At 39.9% G+C, this 17,425-nt stretch overlaps 1 protein-coding gene across 5 annotated transcripts in view; it reads left to right on the top strand.

Moving 5' to 3' along the window:
• Window positions 1-17,425, top strand: part of MFSD14B (major facilitator superfamily domain containing 14B) — an 86,875-nt gene that overhangs the window by 30,249 nt on the left and 39,201 nt on the right. For 4 of the 5 annotated variants that reach the window (XM_063788510.1, XM_024345771.3, XM_063788512.1 and 1 more), the window contains exon 2: window positions 10,739-10,834. The exons of the other annotated variant lie outside the window; for it this stretch is intronic. In XM_063788510.1, coding sequence (XP_063644580.1) covers window positions 10,826-10,834 — 9 coding nt within the window. In that variant the 5' untranslated portion in view covers window positions 10,739-10,825. The remainder of the gene's footprint in view (window positions 1-10,738; window positions 10,835-17,425) is intronic. 5 annotated transcript variants of the gene reach the window in all.

Raw genomic sequence — 17,425 nt, 5'->3', positions numbered from 1 at the left:
CCCAGAGTAGCTAGGAACACAGGCATGCACCACCATGCCTGGCTAATTTTTGTATTTTTACTAGAGACAGGGTTGCACCATGTTGGCCAGGGTGGTTTCAAATTCCTGATCTCAAGTGATCTGTCTGCCTCAGCCTCCCAAAGTGCTGGGATTACATACATACATGAGCCACCGCGCCCGGCCTATGTGTATCTTTTCATGTGCTTCTTGGCCATTTGTGTATCTCTTTTAGAGAGGTCTATTCAGTTTCCTTGCCTGTTTCTAATTGAGTTGTTATTTTGTCTCTGAGTTGAAAAAGTTTATTATATATTCTAGGTATTAATCTCTTATCAGATATGTGATTTGCATGTATTTTGTGCCATTCTGTAGATTGCCTTTTCACTGTCTTGATAGTATCCTTTGATATATGAAGGTTTTTCATTTTGATGAAGTTTGATTTTTATGTATTTTTTCTTTTGTTGGCTGTTCTTTTGGTGCCATATCCAAGAAGTCATTGTCAAATCCAATACCAGGAAGCTTTCCTCCATGTTTTCTTCTAAGGGTTTCATAGGTTTTGCTTTTATGTTTAGATTTTTGGTCCATTTTGAATTAACTTTTATATATGGTTTAGGGTAGCGATCCAACTTCATTCTTTTTAATGTGGATATCCAGTTTTTCCATCACCATTTGCTGAAAGACTGTCCTTCCTTTCTCATTAAATGGCCTTGGTACCCTTGTTGCATATCATTTGTGACATATATGTATTTACTTCTGGGCTTTTTATTTCCAGGCTTTTAATTTATTTTTTTAAAAGACTAGGCCGGGCGCAGTGGCTCATGCCTGTAATCCCAGCACTTTGGAAGGCTGAGGCGGGCAGATCACGAGGTCAGGAGATCGAGACTATCCTGGCTAACATGGTGAAACCCCGTCTCTACTAAAAATACAAAAAATTAGCCGGGCATGGTGGCGGGCGCCTGTAGTCCCAGATACTCGGGAGGCTGAGGCAGGAGAATGGCATGAACCTGGGAGGTGGACCACGCTTGCAGTGAGCGGAAATCGCGCCACTGCACTCCAGCCTGGGTGACAGAGCAAGACTCCATCTCAAAAAAAAAAAAAAAAAAAAAGACTGGGCTTTGCCATGTTGCCCAGACTGGACTTGAACTCCTGGGCTCAAGTGATTCTCCTGTCTAAGCTTCCTCAGTAGGTAGAAATACAGGCACACACCACCATGCCCACTTGGGCTTTTTATTCCGTTGGTCTATATGTCTGTTTTTATGCCAGAACCACACTGTTTTTGATTGCCATATGTTTATACTAAGTTCTGAATTCAGAAATTGTGAGATAATTTTTTTTCTTTTTCAAGATTGTTTTGGCTATTGGGGATCCCTTAAGATTCTATATAAATTTTAGGATGGAGTTTTCTCTTCTTGCAAAAAGCATCATTGGGATTTTGATAGGACTGGCATTGAATCTGCAGATCACTTTTGGTAACAGTGATACCTTAACTATATTAAATCTTTAAATCCATGAACATGGGATGTCTTTATGTTTATTTATACCTTCTTTAATTTCTTTCAGCAGTGTCTTACAGTTTTAAGCATAGAGGTCATTCACCTTCTTGGTTAAATTTATTCCTTAGTATCTTATTCTTTATGATGCTATTGCAACTTGAATTTTTATTTTTTTTTATTTTTTTTTATTTTTGAGGCTAGGCGTCACTCTTGCCCAGGCTGGAGTGTAGTGGGGTGATCATAGCTCACTGCAAACTTGAACTCCCAGTTTCAAGTGATCCTCCCACCTCAGCCTCCTGAGTAGATGGGACCACAGGTGTACGCCAGCACGTCTGGCTAAGTTTTTTGATTATTATTTTTTTTTAAAACACAGTTTCACTGTCGTTGCAGGCTGGAGTGCAGTGGCGCAATCTCGGCTCACCACAACCCCCGCCTCCCGGGTTCAAGCGATTCTTCTGCCTCAGACTCCCATGTAGCTGGGATTACAGGCAGGCACCACCACACCCAGCTAATTTTGTATTGTTAGTAGAGACAGGTTTTCACCATGTTGGTCAGGCTGACCTCAAACTCCCAACCTCACATGATCTGCCTGCCTCGGCTTCCCAAAATGCTGGGATTACAGGAGTGAGCCACTGCGCCCAGCCATTTTTTGATTATTAGTAGAGACAAAGTCTCACTATGTCGCCTGGGAGGGCCTCAAATTCCTGAGCTCATGCTGTCTTCCTGCCTTGGCCTCCCAAAACATTAGGATTACAGGTGTGAGCCACTGCACTCAGCCCAATTTGAATTTTTTAAGTTTCATTTTAACATTGTTAATCTTTAGTGTATAGAAATGCAGCTGATTTTTAATGTTGATTTTGTATCTTGTAACTTTGTTAAATTCATTTATTAGTTGTAACAGGTTTTTTGTGTGTGGAATTTTTAGGGTCTTATGAGATCTTGTCATCAGTGAACAGAGATAATTTTACTTCTTCATTTCCAGTTTGGATGCCTTTTCTTTCTTTTTCTTGCCATATTACTGTGGCTAGAATTTCCAGTATTGTATTATACTGAATAGAAGTGGGGAAAGTGTGCATCTTTGTCTTGTTTCTGATCTTAGAGGAAAAGTTTCCAGCCTTTTTCCAGCCTTTCCCCATTGAATATGATGTGAAGTATGGGTTTTTCATATTTGGCCTTTATTATTTGAGATAATTTTATTCTTTTCTTAGCTTTCTAAGTGTTTTTATTATGAAAGTGTGTTGAATTTTGTCAGATGCTTTTACTGCATCAATTAAGATGATTATGTGGGTTTTTCCTCTTTATTTTAATGTGTTGTATTACATTGATTGGTTTTCATAGGTGAACTGTTATTACATTCTTAGAATAAGTCCTTGGTTATGGTGTATAACCATAATAAACTGCTTAATAAACTGTTGAATTTGGTTTGCTAATATTTTGTTGAGGATTTTTGCATCAATGTGCGTAAGGAAAATTGGTCTGTAGTTTTCTTTTTTTTTTTTTTTTTTTTTTTCAGATGGAGTCTTGCTCTGTCACCCAGGCTAGAGTGCAGTGGCATGATCTCAGCTCACTGCAACCTCCACCTCCCAGATTCAAGCAATTTTCTGGCCTCCGTCACCTGAGTAGCTGAGATTACAGGCATGCACTACCACGCCCGGCTAATTTTTGTATTCTTGGAAGAGGCGTGGTTTCACTATGTTGGCCAGGCTGGTGTCGAACTCTTGACCTTGTGATCCACCTGCCTCGGCCTCCCAAAGTGCTGGGATTACAGGCATGAGCCACTGTGCCTGGCTCTATAGTTTTCTTGTAGTGTCTTTGTCTGGCTTTTTTAGAGTATGGCAGTACTCCCTGATCTGTGATTTTGCTCTCTGTGGTTTTGCTTTCCATGGTTTCAGTTACCCGAAGTGGGCTGAGGTTTGATAATCCTAAATGGAAAATTCCAGAAATAAAAATTCGTAAGTTTTAAGTTACACGTCACATTCTGAGTAGTGTGATGAAATATTTTGCCATCTTGCTCCATTCCTTCGTCCAGCATTTACACTCTATATGCTGCCCATCTGTCAGTCAGTCAGCCATCAGTTATCGGATGGACTGCAGTATCACAGTGCTTGTGTTCAAGTAGCCCTTATTTTATTTAATAATGACCAAAAGCACAAGAGGAGTGTGCCTAATTAAAAATTAAACTCAATCATAGGTGTGTGTAGGAAAAAACAGTATATACAGATGGTCCCAAATTTGATGGTTGGACTTAAGATTTTTCAACTTTACCTTCATGCAAAAGCAATATGCATTGAGTATGCACCTCTACTTATGATTGGGTTGTCTGGATAAGCCCATCGTAGGTTGAATATATCATAAGTCTAAAGCGACTTTCAAGTTAGTATATTTTCAACTTACAGTTGGTTTATTGAGACGTAACCCCTTTGTAAGTCGAGGAACAGCTGTATAGGGTTTGGTACTTTTCGAGGCATCCACTAGGGATCTTGGAATGTATCCCTCTTGGATAAGGGGGCAACTACTGTAATGCTGGCTTCAGAGAGTGAGTTAGAAAGTGCTCTCTCCTCTTCATGTCTTGGGAAGAGGTTTAATTCTTTAACTCTGCTGGAATTCTGGGAGGTTTTTGATTACTGATTCAGTCTCCTTACTAGTTATAGGTCTATTTATATTTTCTGTTTCTTCATGATTCATTTTTAGTAGGTTATGTGTTTCTAGGAGTTTATCCATTTTGTTTCATTTATCCAGTTTGTTGGCTAATTGTCTATGAGACTCCCTTATAATCCTGTTTCTGTAAGGTTGACCATTATTATCTTCTGTTTCATTTCTGGTATTAGTAATTCAGGTCTTCTCTTTTCTTGGTTTGTCCATTAGTTTGATATTTTCATTAAATCAATTTTGGTTTTGTTGATTTTCTCTTCCCTTTCCTTTTTCTGTTTTTTGTTTTGTTTTGTTTTTTGAGAGGGAGTCTCGCTCTGTCACCCAGGCTGGATTGCAGTGGCACGATCTCTGCTCACTGCAAACTCCCCTGCCTCCTGGGTTCAAGCGATTCTCCTGCCTCAGCCTCCCAAGTAGCTGGGACTACAGGCATCCGCCACCACGCCTGGCTAATTTTTTTTATTTTTAATTTTTAGTAGAGATGGGGTTTTACCCTGTTAGCCAGGATGGTCTCGACCTCCTGACCTCGTGATCCACCTGCCTCAGCCTCCCAAAGTGCTGGGATTACAGGCCACTGCTCCCGGCCACCTTTTTTTTTTTTTTTTTTTTTTTAAGGCAAGGTTTCACTCCCTTCTCCCAGACTGGAGTACAGTGGTATGATGATGGCTCATTGCACCCTCAACTTCCTGGACTCAGGCGATTCTCCCACTGCAGCCTCCCAAATAGCTGGGACTATAGGTGTATGTGCCACCATGCTTGGGTAAACTTTTTCTTTTTTGTATTTTTAGTAGAGACAGGGTTTCACCATGTTGCCCAAGCTGGTCTTAACTCCTGGGTTCAAGTGTTCTGCCCGCCTTGACCCCCCAAAGTGCTAGGCTCACACTGCACCCGGCCTGATGTTGTCGATTTTTCTGTATTGCTTTTCTATTCTGTATCACGTTTGTATCTGCTCTGATCTTTCTTTCCTTGCTTTGAGTTTAGTTTGCTCTCTTCTAGTTTCTTACGGTGGAAAGTTAAATTATTGATTTGAGATCTTTTATAACCACACATCTACAGCTGTACACTTCCTGTTAAGCGCTGCTTTAAGCTGCATTCAACTGGTGTGTTACATTTTCATTTTTGTTCAAATGAAAGTTTTGTAACTTTCCTTGTGATTTCTTTTATCTGTTATTTAGGAGTATGTTTAAATATTTTAATATTCATGAATTTTCCAAATGTTCTTAAGTTAATGATGTCTAATTTCATTCTGTGTGGTCAAGAACATAGTTTGTATAAATTAACTCCTTCTAAATTTATTCAAACTTGTTTTACAGTCTTCTCATGTGCACTTGAGGATTTATATCTTGTTGGGAAGAGTGTTCAATAAATGTCTGTTAGGTTTAGTTAGTGTACAGTGTTAATGAAGTCTTCTATTTCTTGCTGATCTTCTAATTGTTCTATCAGTTACTGAAAATGGGTATTGAAGTCTCCAGCTATTGTTGATTTGTGTATTTGTGCCTTTTATTTTTAGAGAGTATTGATGCCGGTAGGTGAGGACGATGGCTTTTTTTTTTTCCTAAACGAGACTGGAGTCTCACTTTGTGGCCCAGGCTAGAGTGCAGTGGTGCAGTCATAGCTCATTGTAGCCTTAAACTCCTGCGCTCCAGCGATCTTCCTGCCTCAGTCTCCTGAGGAGGTGGTACTACAGACACATGTCACCATGCCTGGTTAATTTTTAAATTTTTTGGAGAGATCAAGTCTCACTGTGTTGTCTATACTGGTCTTGAACTCCTAGCCTCAAGTAAATCTCCCACCTGCCGCCTGAGCCTCACAGAGTGCCAGGATTACTGGCATGAGCTACTGCACTGGGCCTATTTTTTTCCCCCCCCTAAGAGATGGGGTTCTTGCTGTGTTGCCCAGGCTGGACTTGAACTCCTAGGCTCAGGTGATCCTTCCAAACAGCTGGGACTACGGGTGCACACCACCGCTCCTGGCTGAGAATGATAATTTGATGTTGCATTGTATAAATGTTTTTAATATTGATTCTAAAGGGGTCCTATAAATCAATATGAAAGATTAAAGTCACCAATAAAAAATTGACAGAAAATGAATAGGCAGTTCACAGAAAAAGAAATGCAAATTCCTAATCATAGGAAAGAAGCTCAGCTTCATTGGGAGTAAGGGAAATACAAAATAAAATTAGATAACCATTAAAAAAATCAAATTAGCAAAAATTTTAAAATTATTATTATTTGAGATGGAGTCTCACTCTGTCCCCCAGGCTGGAGTGCAGTGGTGTGATCTTGGCTCACTGCAGCCTCCGCCTCCTGGGTTCCAGTGGTTCTCCTGCCTCAGCCTCCTGAGCAGCTAGGATTACAGGCACTTGCCGTCATGCCTGGCTAATTTTTGTATTTTTAGTAGAGATGGGGTTTTGCCATGTTGGCCAGGCTGGTCCTGAAATGCCTGCCTCGGCCTCCCAAAGTGCTGGGATTATAGGCATGAGCCACCGCACCTGGCAAAAAATTAAAAAATTATTATGCAGTCTTAGGATATGGCAGGACAGGTATCCTCCAGAATTGTTAAGGAGACTGTAAGTTGTTCTTTTTTTAAATTGTTAATGAGACTGTAAGTTCTTTTCTTTTTAGCAATCTGTTTAAAGCTTTTTTTGTGGTTACCTTTACATATTATTAGGAATACCTCCCCATATTCATCACCCTACTGCAGCAAGGCCAATCTTGTTTTACCTGCATTTTCTGTATACTGGTTTATGTCTTGACTGCATTGAATCCAGGTTTTTTGTTTCACTTTGTTTTTTCAAAGAATACTTCTTAAGTGGTGGTATTTTTTTGTTGTATTACATCATGTGGCAAATGATCTCTGTCTGTGATGTTATGATTGATCAGGTTTCACGTGTTATCAGTTTGATTATTCCCTTGTACCTTGTCAGCTTTTACCCAGTGATTTCAGTGGCCATTAATGGTCATGGCCTAGATTCACTATTTCAGTAAGGTTGTGAAGTGGCAGGATTCTAAGTTAATTATTCCTTTCTTCATTCGTTAGCCGATGTTTTTTTTTTTTTTGAGACAGAGTTTCGTGCTTGTTGCCCAGGCTGGAGTGCAATGGTGTGATCTTGGCTCACTGCAACCTCCTCCTCCCAGGTTCAAGCCATTCTCCTACCTCAGCCTCCCTAGTAGCTGGGATTACAGGCACCTGCCACCAAGCCTTGCTAATTTTTGTATTTTTAGTAGAGATGGGGTTTCACCATGATGGCCAGGCTTGTCATGAACTCCTGACCTCAAGTGATCCGCCTGCCTCAGCCTCCCAAAGTGCTGTGATTATAGGTGTGAGCCACTTCCCCTGGCCCAGAGTTAATTTTTGCTGTTACAGTGTTTTAGCTTTGTGCATATGGCACCTCATAGTTTAGGGATAAAGTAGAATTGTTGCTTCAAAGGGTAAATATGTAATTTGTCTAGATGTTGCTGAATTTTCTTCCATAGTGGTGTACCATTTTTCATTCCTATTTGCACTTTGTGTTTCTTTTCAGTTGCTTCATCAATAGTTTACAAACGTTTGAATTTTTGAATTTTTAATGTCTGATACTGAGAACTTGTGTTTGAATTTAGCTTAATTTTGCATGTTTCTTAATACAAGTGAGGCTACTAAGGGACATTTGATTTCAGTGAACTGGTTCATATTTCTTGCCAATCTTTTTATTGGGCTGTTAGTCTTTTTCTTAACATTTTTAGAAGCTTTTTATATGTTAGAGATAGTTGATTAGGTGACATAAGATGAAGTATTTTTTTGACTCCTAATTAGTGAAACTTTAAAATTATAATTGGATTCTAAATTAGAATGTGTATATTCTTTGGCCCTGCAACTTCACTTCTAGAAATTTATCCTAGAATGCTAATAAAAGGATATTAATAGTCCCACCATTTTCACCCTTATGTGTATAGCCAAGGGAACTGGAAACATGTTCATACAAAAACTTGCACATCAATGTTTATAGCAGCATTATTCATAATAGCCAAAGATGGAAACAACCCAAGTGTCTATGAATGAATGGATAAACAAAATGCAGTATATCGATGCAGTGGAATATCATTTAGCTATAAAATTGAATGAAATACTGACACATGCTACAACATGGATGAACCTTGAAAATATGCTGATTGGAAGAAGCTAGACACAAAAGGCTACATGTTGTGTGATTCCATTTACAGATTCTATTTATGTATGATCCCAGAATAGGCAAATCCATAGAGACAGAAAGTAGATTAGTGGTTCTGAGGGGAAGTAGGGGGAGAAGGAAATGAAGAATGTCTCCTAATAGGTGTAGGGCTTCTTTTGGGGGGTGATAAACATGTTCTGGAGTTAGATAGTGGTGATGGTTGTATAATCTTGTGAATATTCCAAAAACCGCTGACTTGTGTGCACTTGAAAATGGTGAATTTTATGAGATGTGACATATTTTTAAAAAATAAAATGTATAACCTTAATCTAATCATGAGAGAATATTAGATTAATTCAAATTGAGGGACACTCTATAAAATTATTGGTGAAGAGTATACTAGTATTCCCTGAAAGTATCAAGATCATGAAAGTAAAAAAATAAAAGTCTTGGGAACTGACTTAGATTGGAAGAGCCTAAAGAAATGTGAGAACTAAATGCAGTGTTAAATCTTTGATTAGATTCTGAACCAGAAAAACAAAATGGGAAAAATGGCAACATTCAAATAAGGTATGTAGATTAAAGTTTTGTAGCAATGCTAATTTCCTGGTTTAGATAATTATACCATGGTTATAGAAGATTTTAACATTTGGGGAAGCTGGGTGAAGGATATACAGGAACTCTTGGTTTTTGCAACTTTTCTGTAGGTTTAATATTATTCCAAAATTTAAAAAGTTAATTGCAGCAGTTTTAAATAAGTGAAAATTCCATGTACTCCTATCAATATTCGATTGGTTAAAATTATGGCACATTCATACAATGAGATACTGAGTAGTTAGCTATTAAAAAGAATGTGGGCCGGGTATGGGGGCTCATACCTGTAATCCCAGCACTTTGCAGTAAGCTGAGATCACGCCACTGCACTCCAGCCTGGGCAACAAAGCGAGACTTCATCTCAAAAAAAAAAAAAAAAGCTAATTAAGAAACAACGCTTATACTTAATGGCTTAAAACAACAACCATTTATTACAATTCTTTGGGTTAGGGGTTTGAGTGGAACTCAGCGAGAGTTCTTCACTGATTTCTCTCGGTGTGTCTCATGCTTCTGCAGTGACCTGCAGGCCTGATTGTAATTGGGTCGTCTAAGATGGCCTTGCTCCTATGTCTGACAGTTGGTGATGGCTGTTAACTGGTTTGCCTGTGAGGCCTTGATAGGGAGAGTTTCTTATCCTCTCATATGCCTGTGGCAGGAAGATATTTCTCCTTGTGGTAGTCTTGATCTTTGGCAATCTAGGTTCAGAAATCCATGTTTTGTCTTCACCTGACTGTTGGTTAGAGGAAGTTGTCAAACCAGCTTTGATCTAGGGACATGGAGAAACAGATTGAACCTTTTGATGGAATTGGCAGCAAAGTCATATTGTGAAAATGTGTGTGTACAGGAATGAGAGCAATTTGTAGCTCTTTGTTTTTGCAGTTCTTTGTTTTCGCAGTTTTCCACAGGAGTGATGGAATAAGATTTGTATTTTTAAAAAGTTCACTCTGAGTGTAATATCACCACAAGTTTGGAGGGGACAGGGAAAACGAGTCAAGGCAGGGTTAACAGGTCATTGCAGTAATCTGTGGGAGAGATGATAAATAAGAGTGTGCAAAGACATTATTGCACACTTTTCATCCTCTGCTTCTAAACATCTCTGGAATTGGGATATCTCAAGATATTCCATACTGATGTAAAGTCATCCGAGCTGCCCCTTAGGCCTTTGAGCATGTGATACCCATACCCATCTCTCTTATTATGTAGGTAAAGAAACTTCAGCCCTAGAGAAGTTAAGTTGCTAAGGAACACGTAATTCGTAAGGGACAGAGCAGTCAGATCTTGGAAACTTAGTTTCTTGAAGATCCAGTTGATTTTCTACTAAAGCTCCAGTGATTTGCGTCGATGGGATAGATCGAAAGTCTATAATCTTTTTTTCTTTCAAGATAGAGTCTTGCTATGTCACCCAGGTTGGAGTGCAGTGGCGGGATTTTGGCTCACTGCAAGCTCCGGCACCTGGGTTCAAGCAATTCTCCTGCCTCAGCCTCCCGAGTAGCTGGGACCAAGTAGCCCGCCACCATGCCTGGCTAATTTTTGTATTTTTTAATAGAGGTGGGGTTTCACTATGTTAACCATGCTGGTCTTGAACTCCTGACCTTGTGATCTGCCCACCTTGGCCTCCCAAAGTGCTGAGATTACAAGCTTGAGCCACTGCGCCCAACCGAAAGTCTATAATCTTAGCACCTTCCTTTATTAGGGAAAGTGAAGGCATCAAAGATAACACAGAAGTTTTATTTTAAATGACAGAGGTAGGCCCTAAATTTTTTTACACATTTTTACACATTTTTTTCTATACCATTTTAAGATAATAGATTTCTTATATTTCTTTGCTAATTTTCATAATAACTTTCTTTTTTAGCTACAAGGCTTTGGCCGACCAAGTGTGTACCATGCTGCTACTGTCATCTTCCTTGAATTCTTTGCGTGGGGCCTGTTGACAACTCCAATGTTGACTGTAAGTATTGCTGAACTGGGTTTGTGTTTTGTAAGAGAAAGAGATAAGTTCTTAGGCATGTATCACTGTGTATGTCTAGATACGTGTTTGGGAGTAGCTCTTGATAGTGATTTAAAACAGCTTGTTTCATTGTTTTTTTTTTTTTTTTTTTTCCATTGTGGTTTCTGAACCACATGTAACACAGAACACCTCTTTAAATATTCCTGGGTAGCACTGCACTCCTGTTGAAGTAAACTTGGGGGTGCTGTTATACAAATGAACTGTATATGTTTAGGAAGATCTTTAAGATACTCTACAGCAGCAACTCCCAAACTTTTTTAGCACTAGGGACTGGTTTCGTGGAAGACAATGTTTCCGCAGAATTGGGTTGGTTGGGGGATGGTTTCAGGATGAAACTGTTCCACCTCAGACCATCAGGCATTATTAGTTAGATTCTCATAATGAGCGCAACTTAGACCCCTCACATGCGCAGTTCAGAGTAGGGTTTGCACCCCTATGAGAATCTAATGCTGCTGCTGATCTGACAGGAGGCAGAACTCAGGTGGTAATGCTCGCTCGCCTGCTGCTCTGTGTGGCTGGGTTCATAACAGGCCACGGACTCATAGGGTCCTGTCCTACAGGAAATTGCAGAGCATTGTTGAAGTCTGTAACTTCTTTAGGAGGATGTTAATGGTCTTTGACTTAAGAACATAGTAAATAGCAGATTGGTGAGTACTTTGTAACAATGAGTAATAATTGTAGGAATGTCTAAATTTCAGTTTTTCGTAGCTTATCTATAGCCATTTCTTCAGAGGTGGTATTGAATATCTTAGCAAGAACTTTTACGTTTCATCTATGATGTGGTTAGAAGGAAGAGAGATGCCAAAGAAAAGATGGCGGGGGCAGATATTAGGTGGCTTACAACTATTTATCACTTAATTTTAATAAAATATTTTAAACTGGAGTTAAGTTTCAGTTGTCTTAATTATTCTTTAAAAATTATTGATGGGCCGGGTACAGTAGCATATGCCTTTAGGCCCAGCTATTCAGAAAGCTGAGGCAGGAGGATTGCTTGAGCTCAGGAGTTCAAGTCTAGCCTGGGCAACATAGCAAGACCCCATCTCTAAAAAAACAAAAATTAAAAAAAAAAATTGGAGCTTAACTCTTCCTAATCATCATTTTGCCTTACTAAAGAATCCCTCTGGGTACGGATAATCTTTGTTCTTAAATAAGGTTTAGACAGCAGAGAACTTTAGAGGGTGGCTGTTAGCCCGTTAGCCTTACATAAGACTTTGCTGTGAACCTTTTAAAGTTTTTAATTCTTCTGGCACATTTAAAATACAGTTTGAGGCCTGGTGCGGTGGCTCACGCCTGTAATCCCAGCACTTTTGGAGGCCAAGGCTGGTGGATCACCTGAGGTTGGGAGTTTGAGACCAGCCTGACCAACATGGAGAAACCCTGTCTCTACTAAAAATACAAAATTAGCTGGGCATGGTGGCGCATGCCTGTAATCCCAGCTACTCAGGATTCTGAGGCAGGAGAATTGCTTGAACCCAGAAGGTGGAGGTTGCAGTGAGCTGAGATCGTGCCATTGCATTCCAGCCTGGACAACAAAAGCAAAACTCCATCTCAAAAAAAAAAAAAAATACAGTTTTATTCATTAAAATTATAACTTGGGTGGAACAAGGACTTAAAAATTGCCTACATCCTTAATCCTTTTTTTCTTATTGCAGTAGTTTTTCCTTCATAGTAGGAAACCTATAGTAGGTTATTAGTTATTAGTTAATGAGGATAATTAGTCCCATTTTGAGTTTCATGAGATTCTAATTTTCCTCACTGTTTGCATAGTGCTGCCTGGGATATAATTGGTGCTTAATAAATATATTCTTTGAACAAATACATGTGTTTGTTCAGGACACATTTTTAATATGAATGTAGATAAACCAAATCACTTTTTTTCCCATTTAAAAAATTATGGTAAAATACACATAACAAACTTATCATTTTCACTGTTTTGAAGTATACAGTTCAGTAGTATTAGATACATTTCATTATGTTGGGTATCTGTGAACACCAGCCATCTCTAAAACTCATTTCATCTTTTAAAAGTGAAACTTTAGGCTGGGCGCGGAGGCTCACGCCTGTAATCCCAGCACTTTGGGAGGCTGAGGCAGGTGGATCTCTTGAGGATGGGAGTTCGAGACCACCCTGACCAACATGGTGAAACCCCGTCTGTACTAAAAATACAAAATTAACTGGGCGTGGTGGTGCACGCCTGTAATCCCAGCTACTCGGAAGGCTGAGGCAGGAGAATTGCTTGAACCTGGGGGATGGAGGTTGCAGTGAGCCAAGATCGTGTCATTCCACTCCAGCCTGGGCAACGAGTGCAGAACTGTTTCTCAAAAACAAACAAACAAACAAACCCAACTCTGTGATAGTTTGACTATGCTACAATGTGTGTAGGTGTGAATGTCTTTTTTGTTTATTTTACTTGGGGTTTGTTGAGCTTCTTGTTTCTGTAGATTAATGCTTTTCATCACGTTTGGGAAGTTTTCGACCATTATTTCTTCAAATATTTTTACTGTCCCTTTACTCCTTTTGAGACTCTCCTTACAGGTAAGTTCCCACCCCACCCCCCCGACAGAGTCTTGCTCTGTCACCCAGGCTAGAGTTCAGTGGCATGATCTCAGCTCACTGCATCCTCCGCCTCCCGGGTTCAAGCAATTCTCCTGCCTCAGTCTCCCAAGTAGCTGGAATTACAGGCGTGTGCCACCACGCCCGGCTAATTTTTGTATTTTTAGTAGAGACGGGGGTTTCACCATGTTGGCCAGGCTGGTCACGAACTCCTGACCTCCTGATCCGCCCGCCTCGGCCTCCCAGAGTGCTGGGATTACAGGCATGAGCCACCGTGCCTGGTCATAGGTAAGTGTTTTACACTTGATAATGTCTCATACATCTCTGAGGAGCTATTTGTTTATTTTTATTTTTATTTTATTTTTTTGCCAATTGTTTTCTATGCTTTTGTTTGAATAATTTCTATTTATTTGTCTTCAAGGTTACTGTTTCTTTCTTTGTTCATCTTAAATTGTCTGTGTTGTCACTTTAGTGGATTGTTGATTTTGATTACCAGATTTTTAACTGCAGCATTTCCACATTTCTTTTTTATAATTTTTATATTCTATTTGAAATTTCCTATTCACTGAGTGATTCACATACTTTTTTTTTTTTTGGAGACGCAGTCTTTCTCTGTCACTCAGGCTGGAGTGCAGTGGCATGATCTCGGCTCACTGCCGAGGTGCAACCTCCACCTCCTGGTTTCAGGCGATTCTCAGCCTCCCGAGTAGCTGGGACTATAGGTGTGTGCCACCACGTCTGACTAATTTTTGTATTTTTAGTAGAGACACGGTTTCACCATATTGGCCAGGCTGGTCTCGAACTCCTGACCTCAAGTGATCTGCCTGCCTCGGCTGGCCTCCCAAAGTACTGAGATTATAGGCGTAAGCCACCACACCTGGCCCATACTTTCCTTTAATTCTTCTTTTTTTTTTTTTTTACGAGTGGTGTCTCACTATGTTGCCTAGGCTGGTCTCAAACTCCTGGGCTCAGGCAGTCCTCTTGCCTCAGTCTCCAAAAGTGCTGGGATTACAGGTGTGAGCCACCACACCTGGTCTCTTCTAATTCTTTAAACATGGATTCGTTTAGTTCTTTGAACATATTTATAGTACCTGCTTTGAAGTTTTCGTCTGCAATATTCAACATCTGGGAACACTCAGAGACTCCTCCTGTTGACTCCCTTTTTTACCTGAGTGAGTTATATGTTCTTGTTTCTTTGCATATTGCAATCATTTTTTGTTAAAACCTGTATATTTAGATAATATAGTTTTGCAATTTTGGATTGTTTTTTTAAGAGACAGGGTCTTGCCCTGTTGCCTAGGCTGAAATATAGTGGCACAATAATAGCTCACTGCAACCTCAAACTTCTGGGCTCAAGCAATTGTCCTACTTCAGCCTCCTGAGTAGCTAAGACTACAGTTGTGCACCACCACGCTTGGCTAAAGCTTCCACTTTTTTTTCTTTTTCTTTTTCTTTTTTTTTTGAGACAGTCTCTCTCTGTTGCCCAGGCTGGAGTGCAGTGGCGCGATCTTGGCTCACTGCAACTTCCGCCTCCTGGATTCGAGCGATTTCCTGCCTCAGCCTCCCGAGTAGCTGGGATTATAGGCGCCCGCCAACATGCCTGGCTCTTTTTTTTTTTTTTTTTTTGTATTTTTAGTAGAGACAGGGTTTCACCGTGTTAGCCAGGATGGTCTCGATCTCCTGACCTCGTGATCCGCCCGCCTCAGCCTCCCAAAGTGCTGGGATTACTGGCGTGAGCCACTGCACCCGGCCTTTTGTTTTTATTTTAGAGATGGGGTCTTGCTATGTTGTCCAGGCTGGTCTCGAACTCCTCCTCGCCTCAGGCAGTCTTCCCACCTCAGCTTCCCAAAGCATTGGGATTACAGGCATGTGCCACTACACTTGGCCATGGATTTTGATTTTTTTTCTCACCTTGAAGGTTGTTTTTGTTTTGCTTGTTTAGTAACTTGCTTGGACTAAATCTTTGAAGTCTCTACAGTATGCAGCTGCTGATGTCTCTTTTCAGTTTTTATTTTTATTTTTATTTTTAAGCTTGGCTTCCTTGGGTTCTCTGTCTCCATTATTTAGGGATCAGTCAGATTGGTAAGAGATTATAGTTAAACACCTCGAGCCAGTAAACTTTCAGCTCTCTACTAATGGATCTGTATGTGAGCTGGAAGTGCATTCTTACTTCAGGCCATTTTCATTTCTTCCCTGGCTTTTGCTGTCTGCCAGATTCTCTTGAAATCTCTGTATGTGCAGCTTCTGATGGCCAAGGATGTATGAGTGGCTTGAGTGTGTTCCAGTCTCTTATATGTGTGTGTATCGTCTAGAGTCAACCAATTTGGGGAGAGCTTTTCAAGCCTCTTGTGGCTGTCTCACCTCCTACAACTACCTGTTATATCCCTGGCCTAATCCACTAGTCTTCCGTGTTTGCCCCATTAACTTGACAACACTCCAAATCCAACGAGTCCTCTCAGGCAGCAGCATGCCCTGCTTAAACTAATACCCACAGAGCTGGGGTTGGGGTGGGGCAGGAGTCTGGTAGCAGCTCAAAACTGAAAACCACCATTTCTGCCTGAAGTTCAGTAACTTAATAAATAAATGCTCCCAGTTTGTTTTATGCCTTTGGTTGAATTCCAGAGCACTGAAATAGGTTTATACAGCTGTACTGAAAGATAATTTGTTAATCTTTTTATACTGTCATGTCAAATGTGAGAAGTCTGACAATTTTTTTTTCTTGTAGATATTGGGTTTATAATACTTTTTTTTTTTTTTTTTAATTCAAGGCCAGGCGTGGTGGCTCACGCCTGTAATCTCAGCACTTTGGGAGGCTGAGGTGGGCAGATCACGAGGTCAGGAGTTCAAGATTAGCCTGACCAACATAGTGAATCCCCGTCTCTACTAAAGATATAAAAAGTAGCCAGGCATGGTGGCATGCGCCTGTAGTCCCAGCTACTTGGGAGGCTGAGAAAGGAGAATCGCTTGAACCCAGGAGGCAGTGATTGTGGTGAGCCGAGATCATGCCATTGTACTCCAGCCTGGGCAGCAGAGTGAGACTCTGTCTCAAAAAAATTAAAATTAAAATTAAAAAATAAATAAATGAAAGAAATTTAAATCAAACCATTAGAGGGTTCCTATAATATTTCTGAGTAATATAGTTAGAAAATCCAGTGGATTAGCTGATATCTCAATACTTTATGCACTTTTCAATTTCTGTATTTCCCTGATTGTCCTAAAAACCAGAAAATAGGAAAGCTGTTCTCCTACCCTCGCAATATAAAATTATAGGATTTTGAGCTGTGTTAGGAGTTTGATCTGAGGAAAATATGATTCTATAGAATGATATATTTTCCTAAAGTTTCCTCATGGCTAAAATAAAATAGGAACCAGATACCTTTTTGTGTAAGCTTTTAATGGAAGTATAATGTGTACAGAAAGATGTACAAATTATAAATACACAGCTTGATGAATTTTTATACAGTAAGTACACTTATATATCCAGTACTATACCACACTCCCAGAAACAATCCTAAGTAATTTCTGTCCTTGTCACAGTTTGGCCTTTGTGTTTGTGTGTTTAATATTATGTAAGTGGAATCATACAATGTATACTCTTTGTTGTCTGGCTTTTTTGGCGTAGTACGTTTATGAGATTAATCCATGTTGTATGTAGCAACATTTCATTGTTGTATAGTGTGTTCTTACATAACCACATATGATTTTCTGTTATCTTGGGCAGGAAAGGATTAATTCAGCAGGCCCAAGTTGCTCAAGTCTTTCATGTTCCCAAGAGGACCATTTTCTGTGACTGTTCCTTGACAGGCCAGAATTGAGCTCTTGGAATATTTTGCGTTTTGTGTGATTGAATCTTTGAACTTGACTGTTCCAGTTTGTGCAAACAGCATTATTTATGGTGAACACCTTTCCTTCTCATGAACTAGAGAGCTTTGGTAGCTGGTCATTCATTGTGTGCCTTGAAGATCACCCGCCAAGAAA

The sequence above is a fragment of the Pan troglodytes genome, chromosome 11, assembly GCF_028858775.2.
Source record: "Pan troglodytes isolate AG18354 chromosome 11, NHGRI_mPanTro3-v2.0_pri, whole genome shotgun sequence".
Classification (NCBI taxonomy): domain Eukaryota; kingdom Metazoa; phylum Chordata; class Mammalia; order Primates; family Hominidae; genus Pan; species Pan troglodytes.
This window is presented reverse-complemented; position numbering and strand designations above follow the sequence as displayed.